The following is a 14,910-nucleotide window of genomic DNA, read 5'->3' as shown; positions in this document are numbered from 1 at the left end:
CCATCCCCCAACCCAGTGGAGGGCCCCTGGAACCGAGATCTAGGAGCACTGAGATGGCCTCTACCAAACCTTCCCAGAGGAGCCATCAAAGGACACAAGACCTTGGGAACCACAGTGGGGGTGGGACACAGGTGAGGAACGCTGCTCCTTCACTATGCCCAGGGGCTAGGGTCTGGCTCAGCAGGAGATTGGATGTCAGGCAGCAGGCAGAAGCTGGCTGCAATGTCCAGGTGCTCGGCCAGGGCGCAGAGGTCGCTGCCAGCCAGGCGGATGCTGTGGGCAGCCGCCAAGCCCATGGGCTGCCAGGCCGGCTACATCGAGGCCAGCTTGCCAGTATACACCATGCACCGTGGCGCTCACGTCGTGGCCCAGGCATATATTGAATGACTGAGCCAGGCACCAGACCAGTGGCTGGGAATACAAAAAAAAAAAACTCGAAAAACCCAAACACTTCCCAATTCTTGCCATCAGGGAGCTTATATTCCGATCTGGAAGACAGCAAGCCAATAATGTTGCACGCACAAATGTATGCTAAACAGATGGAAAGTGCTCTCAGAGGGAAGAGGTGGGATGGGGTCGGGAAGGGACTTCCTGCAGAAGCTGGGCTATGTATCAGGTACTGTCCCAGGCTCTGGGGATACAAGGCACAGATTGTAGAAATGGGAGGTTTAGGAGGAGGGGTAGGTTGGAGAGGAAAGATCATGGGTTCTATTAGGATTCTCAGCTATGGGACATCCAGATGGAAATGTCCAGCAGACAGTGGTGATGTGAGCCCGGAGCTTGACAGACAAATGTGGGCCACATATGGGAGTCATCTCGGATGTGGGATGATCACTGAGCCCTTGCAATGAGGTTATTATCTGGGGGACACCTAGCTAGGGGGAGCAGGGAAGGTGGGAAGTGGGATCAGCCAAGTTATTCTCAGGTGGAAGGAGGAGCAGGTGGGAGAACTGCATCCTGAAAACCTAGAGGAGAGAGTATGCAGAGGAGAGGACGATAGGCTGGGTCCAAAGCAGCAGAGAGATGGAGGAAGAGTGAGAAAAGGTTATTGGATTTAGCAAGAGAGAAATTCCTGGTGGCTCAGAAGAGGGCACTTTCAATCAGGTGGTGAAGATGGAAATCAGATTGCCTGAGGGTGGAGAAGTGAGTGGGAGGTGAGAAAATGACAAAAGAGGAGGGAGAGTGAAACCTGGAGGGCTTCCTGGAGGAAGTGAGCTCAGAACTGGAGGGGTGGGCTGCAAAGGAGACACCTGACATGAGCTTCTCCTTCCATCTCTTGACCTTCCAGCTTCCAGCAGTGGGTAGAGAGCTTCCATGAGAACCCAAGCATCCGAGGGCTGCCGTGTGACACTTATATCAGTCAGACAATTACCTTAGTGAGCTGTGGCCCCCCTCTTCGGTAAGCCAGACCCTAGAGAGGACGGAGAGAAGGGCCCCAGCATGACCTAATGTTCTCCCCATGGGGAGTTGACCCAACTTGTCATTGGGGAGTCGGCCCCTATCCCAGATGTTCTGAGGTCCTTTCCTTCCTGTCCCCAAATCTATCACCCTGAAAAAGGGCCACAGAAAGGGCCCCTCTATACCTTTTCTGGAAACATGGAAAGGGACGCCCATTCTGACCTCAAGAAAAACATCCTTCCCAGAGACACAGAGACATCCTCCTCAGGAACACAGACTTCAAAAGAGACTCCTCCCCACTCTCTGAGAGAAACCTCTCCAGAGACAGAGTGACCCTCAGACACACAAAGAGAACTCCAGAGACAGAGAAACTCCACTAGAAAGCCTACCCAGAGAAAGAGAGATTCCTCCAAGGACAGAGACATCCTCCCATCAGAGATATGGAGAGACCTCTCACAGAGACCAAAGCCATGCCACCTGCCCACCACTGAGATACAGTGTCCAAAGACACAGAAACCCGTCCTCCAAATGTGGAGAGATACACTTCCCTTCCTGCCTGCCTGCCCACCCAATACTTCGAGGGAGCCAGCTGGTACCCAAGGCCACCTAGTGATGGGCCCTGGTTTCTCCTCCACAGCTCCCTAGCTGAGCGCCTGTCCCACCTGGGGCCCTCAGAGAGCGAGCCTGCTTGGGAGGCAGCTGCAAATGCTCTTGACCATGTCACCCACCTCTCCCACCGCGTCCTGGCTGACCTGCTCTTTGAAGAACTGCAGGTCAGTCTCAGGAAGCCTCTGGCCCCCCTCCCAAACTGACTAGAAAATGGTGACCTGGGGGTTGTGACAAGGGTCACATTAGGATCAGGCCGAGGTCCAGCCGAGCCAGAGACTGGACTAAGACAAAGAAAGAGAGGAAAGAAAGGGGAGGGAGCAGAATGGAGGGAGGAGATATGTTTACACAGAGGGCCCAGCTTGGGGAGGGGGGGGCAGAATCTGGGTCTGGGCCGAAGCTCCCATAGGCTGCCGGTGCGTATTGACTGCTATACTCAGGAATATGGAGGCCTGTGGCTGTGCCTGGGCCTGCTGCTCCAGGATGGATTTGACCTTGTAGGACTCTGTGTGGAATGGGTGGGCATGAATTAGGTGAGCTTCAGCTTTGGCTACATGTGTGTGCTCAACCCCTCCCATCCTCATGAAGACAGTGATGGGCTCTGGGATCCCCCATTAAGGCTGGAAGGGGGCAGAATTCCTGGTTCTTCTACCTATGGACTCAGTGGCCTGGGTGGGACCTGAAGGGAGCTCTGAGTCAGATGAACTCTGATCTCTCCGTTCTCTGGACAATTCCAGCCCCATTTCTCCAAAGTGATGTGTCACAAGCAGCTGACCATCTCTGAGGCTCTGGATGACATTGTAGGGACCCTGGGAGCTCAGACCTTGGCCCTCAGAAGAATGCATGACCAGCCTTACCAGGTATGAATGGACATGTCCACAGGTGGGAGGGAGTGGATGGTTGGGAAATGGACAGGGAGAAAGGTAGAAAATTGAAGAGGCAAAGGATCCCCCTCTTCTCCTAGTGCCTTTGCCCTTCCTCCCTTCTCCTCTTCTTCCAAAATTGGGTCTCTGTGACTAGTCTAACCCAATCTCCCCCCATATCTATCCTCCCTCCGTCTCTCTCTCTCTCTCTCTCTCTCTCTCTCTCTCTCTCTCTCTCTCTCTCTCTGTCTTTCTCCTCCTCCCTCTCCTCCCTCCCTCCCCCCACTTTGCCTCCTCTTTCTCCTCTCCTCTTTCTCTCCTCCTCCTCCTCCTCTTCTTCTTCTTCTTCCTCTTCTCTCACTCTCTCCTTTCTCCTCTCCTCCTCCTCCTCCTTCTTCTTCTTCCTCTCCTTCTCCTTTCCCCTCCCCACCCTCTCCCCCAACATTTCCTCTCTCTCATGCCCTTCTCCATCTCTGAAATATCTCCTCCTCTCTATCTCCCTTATATCTCTCCCATTTCCATCACCCAATCTCTCCCCTTACATCTCTTCCTGTTCTCATTTTCCCATCTCCTTTGTCCTACTGTCTCCCCATCTCTTTCCCTGTAACGTCCCATCATTTCGTCTCATCTTTATCCCCCTCTGTGCCCCTCCAATATCCCCCCATCTTTCTCCTTCCTTCTGTCCTGATAATCTCTCTCCCCTGCCCCACATCACTGTGTCTCCCCTTAGTACTCACTCTGATATGTGCCTATGCCCTGGTGGGGGAGCTGCACCAAAGGCCCCTGGTGCAGTATGTGGAGATGTATTGCAGGGGCCTGTTCTGGGTGGGTTTCAGAGCTGGGGGTTCTAGCTCTGGCTTCTGGGCTCTAGAGATAAGGATTCCAGGATTAACTTGGTTCAGGGGGAGGCTGATTCTGGAGCTGGATATATGAATAAAGCTCCCAGAACTGTGTTGTGACCATGCCTAGGGTTATGGATCTGTGTTTGGGGTTTCTATAGTTGACTTTTGGGCTGGTGAGGACTACAGAATTTGATGGGCTCTAGCCTGCAGCACTTGGGGAGAATATTGGCTCTAGATATGTTTAGGGGTAGGGCTCTGGGATTGAACTAGGGTGAGAATTAAGCTGGGGGTGTCAACCCCAGAAACAGTTGGAGAAAGAATGTGGGTTCTCGATATGAGTCTCTGGGTTCTAGAACTGCCTTTGGGAGAGTTCCAAGCCCCATATCTGGATAGAATGATTGTTCTGGACCTGGGTTGGATGGTGAGGATTCTGAGACCTCAATGATATCCCCTCATCTCTCCCAAGGAGGAAGCATGTGGCTGCCCTCTTAGATGTGAGGGCTCTCCAGGGTGCAGCAGCTCATTATGAGTTATTGGCTGTGTCTCGGGGCCTGGAGCAGAGTGAGAAAGGGACTCCTGCCCTTCCCAGGGACTGAGTTTTTTCTGCTGACATTCCTATCCCTTGGCCACCTTTCTGTCTGAGCCTCCACCTCCCTCTTGCCCGACTCACTAGGCCTGATCTTGCCTGCCTGCCCAGCCACTGCCCTCGGCACCCTGCTCTGCCTCATGCCCAGCCCTGAGCACACCTGGAATTCTACAACCTGCCTGTGATACTGCTGTCCCAGCCTGGAAGCCTATGTCTTCTCCCTTTCCCCTAACATCTGCTGCTGAGAAAGATTCTGACCCCAAGGATGGATTCAGTCCCTGGGTTTCAAACCAGGTCATAGAGTAAGCGATGTCAGAGCTGGGAGAGTCCTCAGAACAGAATGTCATAGCTAGAAGAACTCTAGGAAAGTGGAATATTGGAGCTGGAAGGGCCTTTAGAACATGGACCATCAGAACTGGGAGAACTTTTAGAACACCAAATGTCAGAATTGGGAGGAAACTTAGAACAGAGAAGGTCAGTGCTGGGAGGCACCTCAAAACATAGAAAGTGAACGTTAGAAAGTTAGGACCTAGATCAATAATCAATCAATAAACATTTATTAAGCACCTACTACGTGCCAGCCACTACACTGAGTGCATGGACTATCAGGGTGGGAAGATACATCAGATCATGGAGTTTTATTCCCTCATGTTAGAGACAGGAGAACTGAGGCTCAAGAGTGAGGAAAGGGACTTCTCCCTAGGTCACACAGCAAGCCAGTGGCAGAGCTGGGAGCCAGGGCTGCTCCGGAGTTAGGGTAGGTCCCATAGAAGTAATGGAGGCTGTGCCTTGCTCTGCCCAGCCTCCATCTCTCTTCCCTCTAAATGTCTTCTTGCGCTGGCTGCTCATGTAATAAGGAATGTATGATGATAAAATAAATATGTTTCTATTTAACGAGCAACTGAGGCTGAGTTCTGTTTTGGAAGGTGGGGGTGGATGGCAAGTGGGGAGGCACCAAGCAGGCCCCTGAGGCAAGGTCGGGGCACCAAGCCCTCTCTCCCACGTCGAGCTGGGCCAGAAGTTAGGGGTGTGAACCCCAAGGCAGCTAGGTTCCGCTAGCAGAATCTCCCTGCAAAAGGAAGAAGGCTTGGCCTTCCCTTCCAAGGACTCCCAGTCTGAGCAGGAAACATGGCCCTATGCCTTACCACTGGCTGCTTTAGGTCCCCCTCCATAGGACTCTCCTTCTGAAGGAACCTCATTTACATCCTATACCAGGAGAAGGGAACAGTCTAGGGAAGAGGAAATGAAGTGGTTCCCCTCTTACTCCTCTCCTTCCCTCAAAGGTTTCAGATATCTAGGAGTTTATAGGATAAGATTTAGAGCTGAAAGGGATCTCAGAGGCCAGATGGCCAACGCCCTTTTACTGATAAAGAAAACCAGTCCCCTTAGGGAGTTGTCCAAGGTCACAAAGTTAATCAGTGTTAGAAGCAGGATTTGAACTCGGTGCTTGTGAAAAGGGGCATCTGGTCTCAGCTGAACTCCTCACACACCCTGCCACACCTGAGCTGCCACACTGGCTGCTTCTAAGAAGCCTTCCAGGGCCAATCCTCGCCATCCTGGGAGTTTCAGGGAGTCCTACAGACAATGGAGGGAAGGCAGGGCCTTCTCCAATCTCTTCTTCCCAGTCTCTGGCCTTGGGTAAGTGGGCAAGCTCCCTTGGCCCCGGAGCTAGGAGTGGGAACTTGGGCCCTGCCCCCTACTCTGCCTCACTATAAGACCCTGGCCTAGGTCCGACTCCTTCCCTTGGTCTCCGTTTCCCCATCTGTCTAGAGTATTTGGCCAGGCGACCTTTGCGATCCCTTCCTGCCCTGACACTCCGGGATTTGGTGACTCCCTGCTGGGTCCCCAGAGGCCCTGGGAAGGAGACAGAAATTTGATTTCTTTCCTTGTTTTTCTTCCTCAAGGGGAGGGGGAAGGGAGATAGCTAAAGGCAGCCAAGAGGGAGGGCCGAATTCTGCCCTCTAGGAGCCACCCCTCCCAGCTTCCAGCTAGAGGTGTTCAGAGGGGGGTGAGGGGAGGGAGCTGTGGTGGTGGGGGAAGTGCAGGGGGGAGGGGTACAGGGGGAGAGGGCTGTGACATGCATGGGGGGGGGGTGGCAGGAGGCGAAGGCGCTCTGCTTGTTCTAAGGCAGAGAGCCTTGAGACCTTTCCTGCCTCTGCCCCTCCCTGGGTGGGTTTGCTGAGTGACTTTAGTCAAATGCATTCCCCTCTCTGAGCCTTGGCTTCCATGCCATTGGAAAAATGAAAGTGGCACATGTGGAGGGCAATGGCCCAGCTTGAACCCAAGACCTGGAATGTCAGACTTAAGAAAGACTATAAGAGGACTGGTCCCAGGGGCTGGCAAGGAATTTGGGAAATTCATCACAATCCATCCCCTCCCACCTAATTTTACAGAAGGGAAAATGAGACTAGGAACAGAAAGTCACTTGGCCAGGGTTACAGAGCAAAAAAGGGATTGAGCTCCAGACGGGAACCAGAATTCCTGGGGCCTGTAAATTTCACAGTGTATGAACTCCCCTCCACCCTAGCCTGGAGTCTGTGACAACTTCTAAGAGTGGGGAGCTGGCAGGGAGGGAGGGAGGGAGGGAGGAGGAGGAGGAGGAGGAGAAGGAGGAGAGGAGGCATCCTCCTGCATCTCCCCCATCACCCCTGCCCTTTCTGCTCTCTGGGATGCCTTCAGTATCTGGAGGGCTGTCCATAGGCAACAGAGGTCAGGCTGCCTCTCCTGGGCCCCACTCAGCAGACCTGCGAGTGTTGAGGGGTGGAGGTGGGGTTCAGTCCCGGGACTCCCAGCGCGAGTGTGGGCTGCGGTGGCACCAGGATGGCAGTGAGTGTGCTGGGACATGCAGCTATTGATAAGACAGATAGCTGGCTAAAGGGAAAACAATTTATTATAACAAGTTACAGCTACAGCTTCTCAGGGCTAGGGTTTCTCCTCAAAGGGACCCTAGAAAGCAGGACAGAGGGATGAGCCAAGCAGAGGAAACCCCTCTGTTTGCCCCCCTCTTCCCACCACCAGCAGCAGTCATCACCCCTCCCCCGACAAAGGGCCTCCAATTGAGCCCCCCTCCTTCCCACAACTTCTTCAGGATCTTCTGGATGCATTGAACAGAGAGTAGAAGAACATCAGAGTCGGGATGATGAATTTGAAGTTGGAGTTCAGGGGCCATAGCAACAAACCCTGAGGAAAGGAGGGAGCACAGTGGTCAGGAGGCAGCCTGGCCTCAGCCTGGCTCCCAGGCCCAGAGCACTGGGGCCTGGGGCACTGCCCCCTCAAGGCCTCCTCAGACACCTCCAGGAGAAACAGAGCCCAGCAGATGACTGCTGACTTAGGAACATTAGCCGTGGAGCACAGTTGTATTTACCTTCATAAGTATTTCCCAATTACATTTTAAGGTGGTCTGGGGAGCATTTTGGTGTTTTTCTGTCCAGGAGTTCTGATATCTCTAGACTACATGATCTCTAAGGCCCTCTCAACTCTCACATTCCCTGTTCTAAGAGCCGTCCCAGCTCTCACATTCCATGTTCAAAGTCCCTCCCAGCTCTTGCATTCTCTGTTCTAAGGTCCCTTATACTTCTGATATTCTCTATTCTCAGGTGTTCCTTCCACCTCTGATAGTCCAAGATTCTTCCACATGACTGCTATACATTATACTGCTAGTCAGCCAGTAAGCATTTATTAAGACCTTACTATGTGCCAGGTATTGTGCTAAGTGCTGGAAACACAAATACAAGCAGAAACAAAGACAATCCCTAGCTCAAGAAGCTTTGCTTCTAATGGAGTGCTAAAAAGAAGCTAAAGAAGGGGAAGAGAAAAGGTAGGGGAAGTTCTATGCAGATGACTGCAGTGCAGCCTGGAGAGGGCTGAAAATAACTCTTGCCTAGGCCTTCCCCTTACAATGGAAGTTGTGGAAGGAACCAATTGATGAGAAGGTGGAGCCTCAGGGGGCAGAGAATGCTGAGGATGAGGCAGCTGGTAATGCAGTGCATAGAGTGCTGGGCTTGGAGTTAGAAAGACCTGAATTTAGGGCAGCTAGGTGGCACAGTGTCTGAAATCAAAAGGACCTGAGTTCAAATCTGGTCTGAGACCAAACACTTGACACTTACGTTGTGTGACCGTGGGGAAGTCGATTAACCCCAAGTGCCTTAAAAAGATAGAAGGAAAGAAAGAAAGAAAGAAAGAAAGAAAGAAAGAAAGAAAGAAAGAAAGAAAGAAAGAAAGAGAGAGAGACAGAGAGAGAGACAGAGAGAGAGAGAGAGAGAGAGAGAGAGAGAGAGAGAAGGAAAGACAGAAAGAAAGCAAGACAGAAAGAAAGAAAGAAAGAAAGCAAGACAGAAAGAAAGAAAGAAAGAAAGCAAGACAGAAAGAAAGAAAGAAAGAAAGAAAGAAAGAAAGAAAGAAAGAAAGAAAGAAAGAAGAAAGAAAGAAAGAAAGAAAGAAAAGGAAGGAAGGAAGGAAGGAAGAAAGGAAGGAAGGAAGGAAGGAAGGAAGGAAGGAAGGAAGGAAGGAAGGAAGGAAGAAAGAGAGAGAGAGAGAGAGAGAGACAGAAAGAAATACAGGAAGGAAGGAAGGAAGGAAGGAAGGAAGGAAGGAAGGAAGGAAGGAAGGAAGGAAGGAAGGAAGGAAGGAAGGAAGGAAGACCTGAAATCAAATCTGGTCTCAAACACTTACTAACTACGGAACCCTGGGCAAGTCACTTAACCTCAATCTGCCAGAGTTTCCCCAACTGTAAAATGCGGATAATAATAGCACCTCCGTCCCAGGGTTGGCGTGAGAATCAAATGAGATATTTGTAAAGCACTTAGCACATAGTGGATGTTATAGAAATGCTTCCTCCCCTTCCTCTCATCTATTCATTTGTTCTCCAATTGTGTCCAAATCGTAACCCCATTTGGGGTTTGCCATTTCCTTCTCCAGATGAGGAAACGGAGGCAAACAGGGTTAAATGACTTGCGCAGAATCACAAACCTAGAAAGAGTCTGAGGCTGAATTTGAACTCAGAAAGATGAGTCTTTCCGACTCCAGTCCCAGAGATCTACCCCACGCAGCTCCACCTAGCGGCCCCCATGTATCTATGATGTATGAATTAAGAAAGGTTACCTTGTGTTCTAATCTTCATGTTGCTAACAAATACCTGTCTGGGAGGCAGCCTTTGGCATATACAGTATCAACCTCATTTAACATTGTATAAATTATATCCCTACTGTTTCTAACGCTTTGGTATTATCTGACATGCTGTAGAGTACAGTCTGTTCACTTCAAGGCTTTGCACACAGCAGGTACAGGATGAGTAGAATTCAGCCTATGTGCTCGAGAACCCTGGGACTCGGGTGCACAGTTCTGTGAAGGGGAAAGAGTCAGACGGCCCGAGGGTTCTAGTCTACCCAGGAGGCCATTGAATCCATCCCATACAGGAACAGAATCTTCACTAGAAGACACAGCACATGCTTCTCCAGCCTCAGCCTCAAGACTTCCAAGGAAGGGGAACTCGCCTCTCAAGGCAACCCGTTGACCTTTGGGATGGCTCTTATCCTCAGGAAGTTTGTCTTGATTTCAAGCCAAAACTGGCCACTTTTCAGTCCCTTCTTCTCCTTGCCCCACCCCACCGCCAGCCCCTCTGCTCCCAGGTCTGCCCTCTGAGGCCAAAGAACATAGCTAATTCCCTCCCTACATGCAAGTACTGCAAAACAGCCATCATGATCCTCTTGTGTCTCCTCCAGATTCTGTACCACCAGTTCCCTCAGCTGATGGTAAAATCTGCATGCGAAGCCCTTCATCGTCCTGGTTTCCCACCACTGGAAATTTTCCATCCCATTAATGTCCTTCTTAAACCATAGTGCCCAGGACTGAACACAGGCCTCCTCATGAAGTATTTGGGACTACCACCTCCTTGTACCTGGAAGCTACTGCCCCACTTTACATGGTTCAATATCAGCTTTTTTGGGAACCCCATTACATGGCTGACTCATACCCTTTCTGGGTTTCAGCTTCATATTCTGTAAAATGAAGCAACTGCATTCAAAATGGTCATGCAGATACTTGCCAGAACTATAGTCTATGAGTATATGATAAAAAAAATATGTTTCCTTTAAAAATAAAAACAACATTTGGTAAACTTTTCTAAACTGGCTCACTGGGGCAGCTAGGTGGCACAGTGAAGAGAACATAGACAGTGGAGTCAGGAGGACCTGAGTTCAAATGTGACTCCAGATCTTACTAGTTGTGTCACCCTGAACAAGTCACTTAACCCCAATTTCCTTTTTAAAAAAAATAAGCTCACCCATTTCTCTGCTTCCTTGGGCAAACTCTAGACCAAGTCATAAACTCCTTAGCAGTCAGTTCATCATCCTAATATTAGATATATCCATGGGAACTCACCTATCCAGAGCCCATTTATCTAATGTCCTAATCTCTAAGAAGTCAGCATTCAGGAACCAACCTTATTGTTGCCTTTTGTATTTCTGTCTTTTGCTCCAATCACTTAATTCCATCAGTCACCCTGCCCTTCTCTAGTTAACTCCATGTATCATTCCAACCTTTTTTAAAAAATTGAATTAAATCTATTAACTCTCCTTCCCACTTTTCCTGTTTAAAAAGGGAGGAAAAAATGCCCTTACAATCAGTATGCCTACTCAAGTGGAGAAAAATCCCACACTAGCCATGTCCTAAACCTTACATCTTGTCATGCACTCTGAGTTCATCCCCTTCTGGGGATCGGGGGAAGGTGGTCCATGCATCGCCAATCTGCTAATTCTAATCTTCTTTGGACTTAGAGTACCAGAGCACCAAGGTTATAAGAATTTTGTGTTGAATAAGAGCCAATAGGTTTAGAGTAAATACCCAGTGGGTTCTTCTTGAAGAAGATGAAGAAGCTTGCATGCACATGCACACATTTTGGAGCTAGGGTGTTTCTTTTTGGGGATCTTGTGACATTCTTGATTTTGTTCTAGACCAACGACTTCTAGAGAACAACATATCAAATAACTAAGGACCAGTGACCTCAATATGGAAGGACAGAGTTCTTCTGAGTTGACTTGTAGCCACCAAGTTCCAGATACCTGCACTCTAGGCTGTTGATAAGAGCCCTAAACATCAAAGTTTACCCACAGTGGGTTCTAGGTAACTACATCCTGCATCGTTGAATTTTATAGAACTGGCTGGGTTCCTGACAACCGAGTTCTAGAGAGTCATGTGCCCTATAACTAAAGTAGCCCGCCCCCCAGATAAAGGCAAGGTCTTGGGCATTGGTCAGATGGGCTTTGGATAAGTGAGTTCCCATTGACCTATCTAGCAGTATGACAACTGGCACCTGGGAATGGGTTCCAATCTGTAAATCAGGTGGGAGGCATTTCCTTCAAGGCCTGAAGACTCAGTATGAGATACAGGGAGGAGGGGGGTTGCTCTGATGACTTTCTCAGAATATCTCAGCCCTCCAAAAGCTATGTGGCTGAGAAGCTAAGGTGCCAATGGGCCAGCATTGATACTGACAGACTGTGGCACCCTCTCAGTGCCCCAGACAACTGAACAACTCTAGACTGCAGACAAGCTGCATTGGGAGAGGGAGTGTCCTCACCAGGAGTTCCCTACCTCCTATGAAATCACAGGTCCAGGAGCTCATCTTCTCCAAAAGGAGGACTCAGAGCTGTGAGGGACCATGGAGATCACCTGATCACAGCCACTCTCAGTTCACAAGTGGAAAAAAAACTGAATTCTGGAGATTTAGGTCTTAGAATCACAGATTTAGAGCTGGAAGGGAGGTCCCTGAGACATCCACCTCATTGTACAGATGAGGAATCTGAGTCTCAGAGATATTCAGTGCCTTCCTCAAGCCCTCACAGGCAGGACTGGAATTTCCTAATCCAGTACTCTTTCCTACGGACCAGGCAAACCCTGGGTAAGGTGACTGATGAGGGCCCAGTACATGGCAAGGCTAGGATTTCAGCCCAGGTCTTTTGAATCCTAATCCAATGTTCTCTCCATCACACTACACCTGGGGCAGACATCTGACTTCATTCATGCCTCCCATTCTTTCCACAACCCCATTGCTCTTCCTCAGAAAAACCCATTATCCCCCCTCACTCCAATACACACACCCACACACCCCAAAGATCCACATTCTACCTAGCTCTGTGCACGTAGGGTATAATGGCTAGAGCACTGAACCTGGAGTCTGGAATACCTGAGTTCAAATCCAGCCTGTGTGACCCCACACAAGTCACTGAACATCTGTCTGACTCAGTTTCCTCAATGGGAAAATGAGGATAATAATAGCACCTATATTGGCAGTGTTGTTGTGAGGATCATATGAGATCTTTGTAAAGGGATTGGCAGAGTTCCTGCCGTGTAAGAGTATCCTTCCTTCCCTCCTTAGCCATGCCCTCAAGCCAGGAGTTGGTCTGGACACCTTCCCTATTAGTTCAACCCAATGGGCACCCCAGTCACTTACGTGGACAGAGTGTAGGAGACACCCCCAGGTGAAGTTAGAGACGCCTACGGTATCCAAGGCTTCTCTGACAAAGTCATCTGAAGACTTCACCAAGCATTTTATGGGTGGCATCTGGCTCATGTTGCAGGAAACTACCAGAGGAGTAAGAGTCTGGAGAAAGAAGTTGATGACTAGATGGAAGGGTCATAGCTCTCACTCTACCCACTTCCCAAAAGCTTCCTCCCCTTTAGCTGGTCACCCATCTTTGCCTCCACCCTCCTGCTACCTCACCAAACCTACTGCCTCTCACCAATCCCACTTACCTTGGCCCCCTTGCCCTCTTCCCAAGCTCTCCCCCATCTCTGAGCTCCTCACAGACTTTCCCATCCATCTCTTCAGGCCCTAACAATCACACAAGCACATTCACACTGACACCCACACCCAAACCTGTATGATAACTCCAGAGGACTGGTATTCCAAGGCCACAGCCCGAGAGAAGCTATTCATAAAGGCCTAGCAGTGAGAGAGGGTGACTCACAGAATTTTAGCATCGGAAGACACCCAGAGTATAGTTAGTGGAACCCATACCTGAAGAGGAGTCTTCCCTACATCCTCAATGAGATGTCATCCTCCAGCTTCTGCTGTTAGACCTCCCAGGATGGGATGCTCACTACCTCCCCAGGCAGCTTCCACTCTGGGGCAGCTCTCATTGACAGGACCCTTGTTCTGCCCTGGGCACCTCATTGCTCCTGGTTCTGCCCTCTGGGTTCAACGAGAACAAGAGTGGTTCTTGTCTACATGACATTCTTCCAAGTCCTGGAAGAGAGTTCAAAAGTACTACATGAAGCCTTTTCTTCTCTGGGCTAAATATGCCTGGTTCTATAGATCAACCAAACAGCTAAGAAGTATTTAACAGCCCACTCTCTGCAGGGGTTCTTCTAGGCACTAGAGATAAAATAAAAACAGAAAGCCAAACAAAACAAAACAAAAACAACCAAAGCAATCCCTGCCCTCCAGAGGCTTCCATTCTATCCTGAGAAACATGTGTCCATATGCATACATATCAAACATATACAGCTAGTGGCCCAATGATAGAGTGCTGGATCTGGCTTCAAGAAAATCTGAGTGCAAATCCTGCCTTAGACATGCAGTGGCTGTGTGACCCTGGGCAAGTCACTTAACCTCTGTCTCTGTTGGCCTCAAATTCCACATCTATAAATGGGCGTAAAAAGAGTACACACCTCTCAAGGTTTTGGGGAGGATCAAACGGGATATTTGTAAATACATTGCAAACCTTCAAGCCTTATTCAAATACTACTAACTATTGTTTATTTAATACCAAGTAATTGATAGGTGAATCACTTGGGGCAGTGTGAATGATCAGGAACGCCTCATGTAGACAGTGGCAATTGAGCTGAGCTTTGGAGGAAGCTGGAGATTCTAAAAGCTGGAGGTGAGTAGGGAGAGCAGGACAGAAATAGAGTCAGGGGTGGCGGGTGGAGTGGGGGAGTACAGTATGCTATGTGGGCATCAGCAGCAAAGTCAATTCTGCTGGGCTCTAGCATGCATAGTACAGATAGGGGACCACATAGTCCAGTGGGAAGCGGGCTGGATTCAGGCTGACCTCAAATGCTATTACTGAAACTTACCACTTGTGTGACCATGGGTAAGTCACTTAAGCTCCCCAAGCCTCAGTTTTCTCATCTGTAAAGTGAGGACAGTTGGACTAAATGATCTCTGAGGCCCCTCCCAGTTTAGAGCAATGATTAAATCCCACCCATACTACTTGCTACTAGCTGAATGATCATGGGTGAGTTACTTCTGTTCTGTGGGTCTCAGTTTCCTCACATGTGAACTGAGGGATGGCGTCTGAGAGGGCTATTCCAGCTCTCCATTTCTGATCCTGCTGTGCTCATGAGTAACAATGCTGGGAAGGGAGTTGCAAGCCTGGTTATGAAGGTTTGAAACACCAAAGAGAGGAGTTTGTATCAGACCAGATTCAAGGTCCTGCTGGTTTTCATCAGCATCTTCTCCAGCTCATCAATTTTCCGCCTAAACTGTGGCACAGCCTAAGATTGGCCTCTCTTCAGGGCATAGTTCCCAAACTTTCTAATTCAGTCATTTCAGTCACCTCAGACTCATCTTCACCCCCTTGGTCACAAAGAGTGAGACACTACTAAAATGACCGAT

The 14,910-nt window shown here is 49.6% G+C and overlaps 1 protein-coding gene and 1 long non-coding RNA gene across 3 annotated transcripts in view; one reads left to right on the top strand and one right to left on the bottom strand.

Annotated features, from left to right (window-relative positions):
• The first annotated feature begins 1,113 nt into the window (after positions 1–1,113).
• On the top strand, positions 1,114–3,870 carry LOC110204026 (exocyst complex component 3-like protein 2). Its single transcript, XM_078146243.1, has 5 exons — positions 1,114–1,154; positions 1,289–1,399; positions 2,036–2,171; positions 2,742–2,864; positions 3,621–3,870. Exons 1-5 carry the CDS (start codon positions 1,114–1,116, stop codon positions 3,798–3,800), a joined length of 591 nt encoding a protein of 196 aa, XP_078002369.1. The 3' UTR covers positions 3,801–3,870.
• Positions 3,871–7,167: 3,297 nt separating this feature from the next.
• The window catches only part of LOC110204027 (uncharacterized), a 48,996-nt gene continuing 41,253 nt past the window's right edge, over positions 7,168–14,910 (bottom strand). The window contains exons 8-10 of one of the 2 annotated variants that reach the window (XR_013482607.1): positions 13,309–13,536; positions 12,742–12,891; positions 7,168–7,475 (exon numbers count right to left, since the gene is read on the bottom strand). This is a non-coding gene — a long non-coding RNA (uncharacterized LOC110204027). The remainder of the gene's footprint in view (positions 7,476–12,741; positions 12,892–13,308; positions 13,537–14,910) is intronic. The other variant, XR_013482606.1, reaches the window with a different exon arrangement.

The sequence above is a fragment of the Phascolarctos cinereus genome, unplaced genomic scaffold (assembly GCF_003287225.1).
Source record: "Phascolarctos cinereus isolate Bilbo 61053 unplaced genomic scaffold, phaCin_HiC Scaffold_726;HRSCAF=1367, whole genome shotgun sequence".
Lineage (NCBI taxonomy): Eukaryota > Metazoa > Chordata > Mammalia > Diprotodontia > Phascolarctidae > Phascolarctos > Phascolarctos cinereus.
This window is presented reverse-complemented; position numbering and strand designations above follow the sequence as displayed.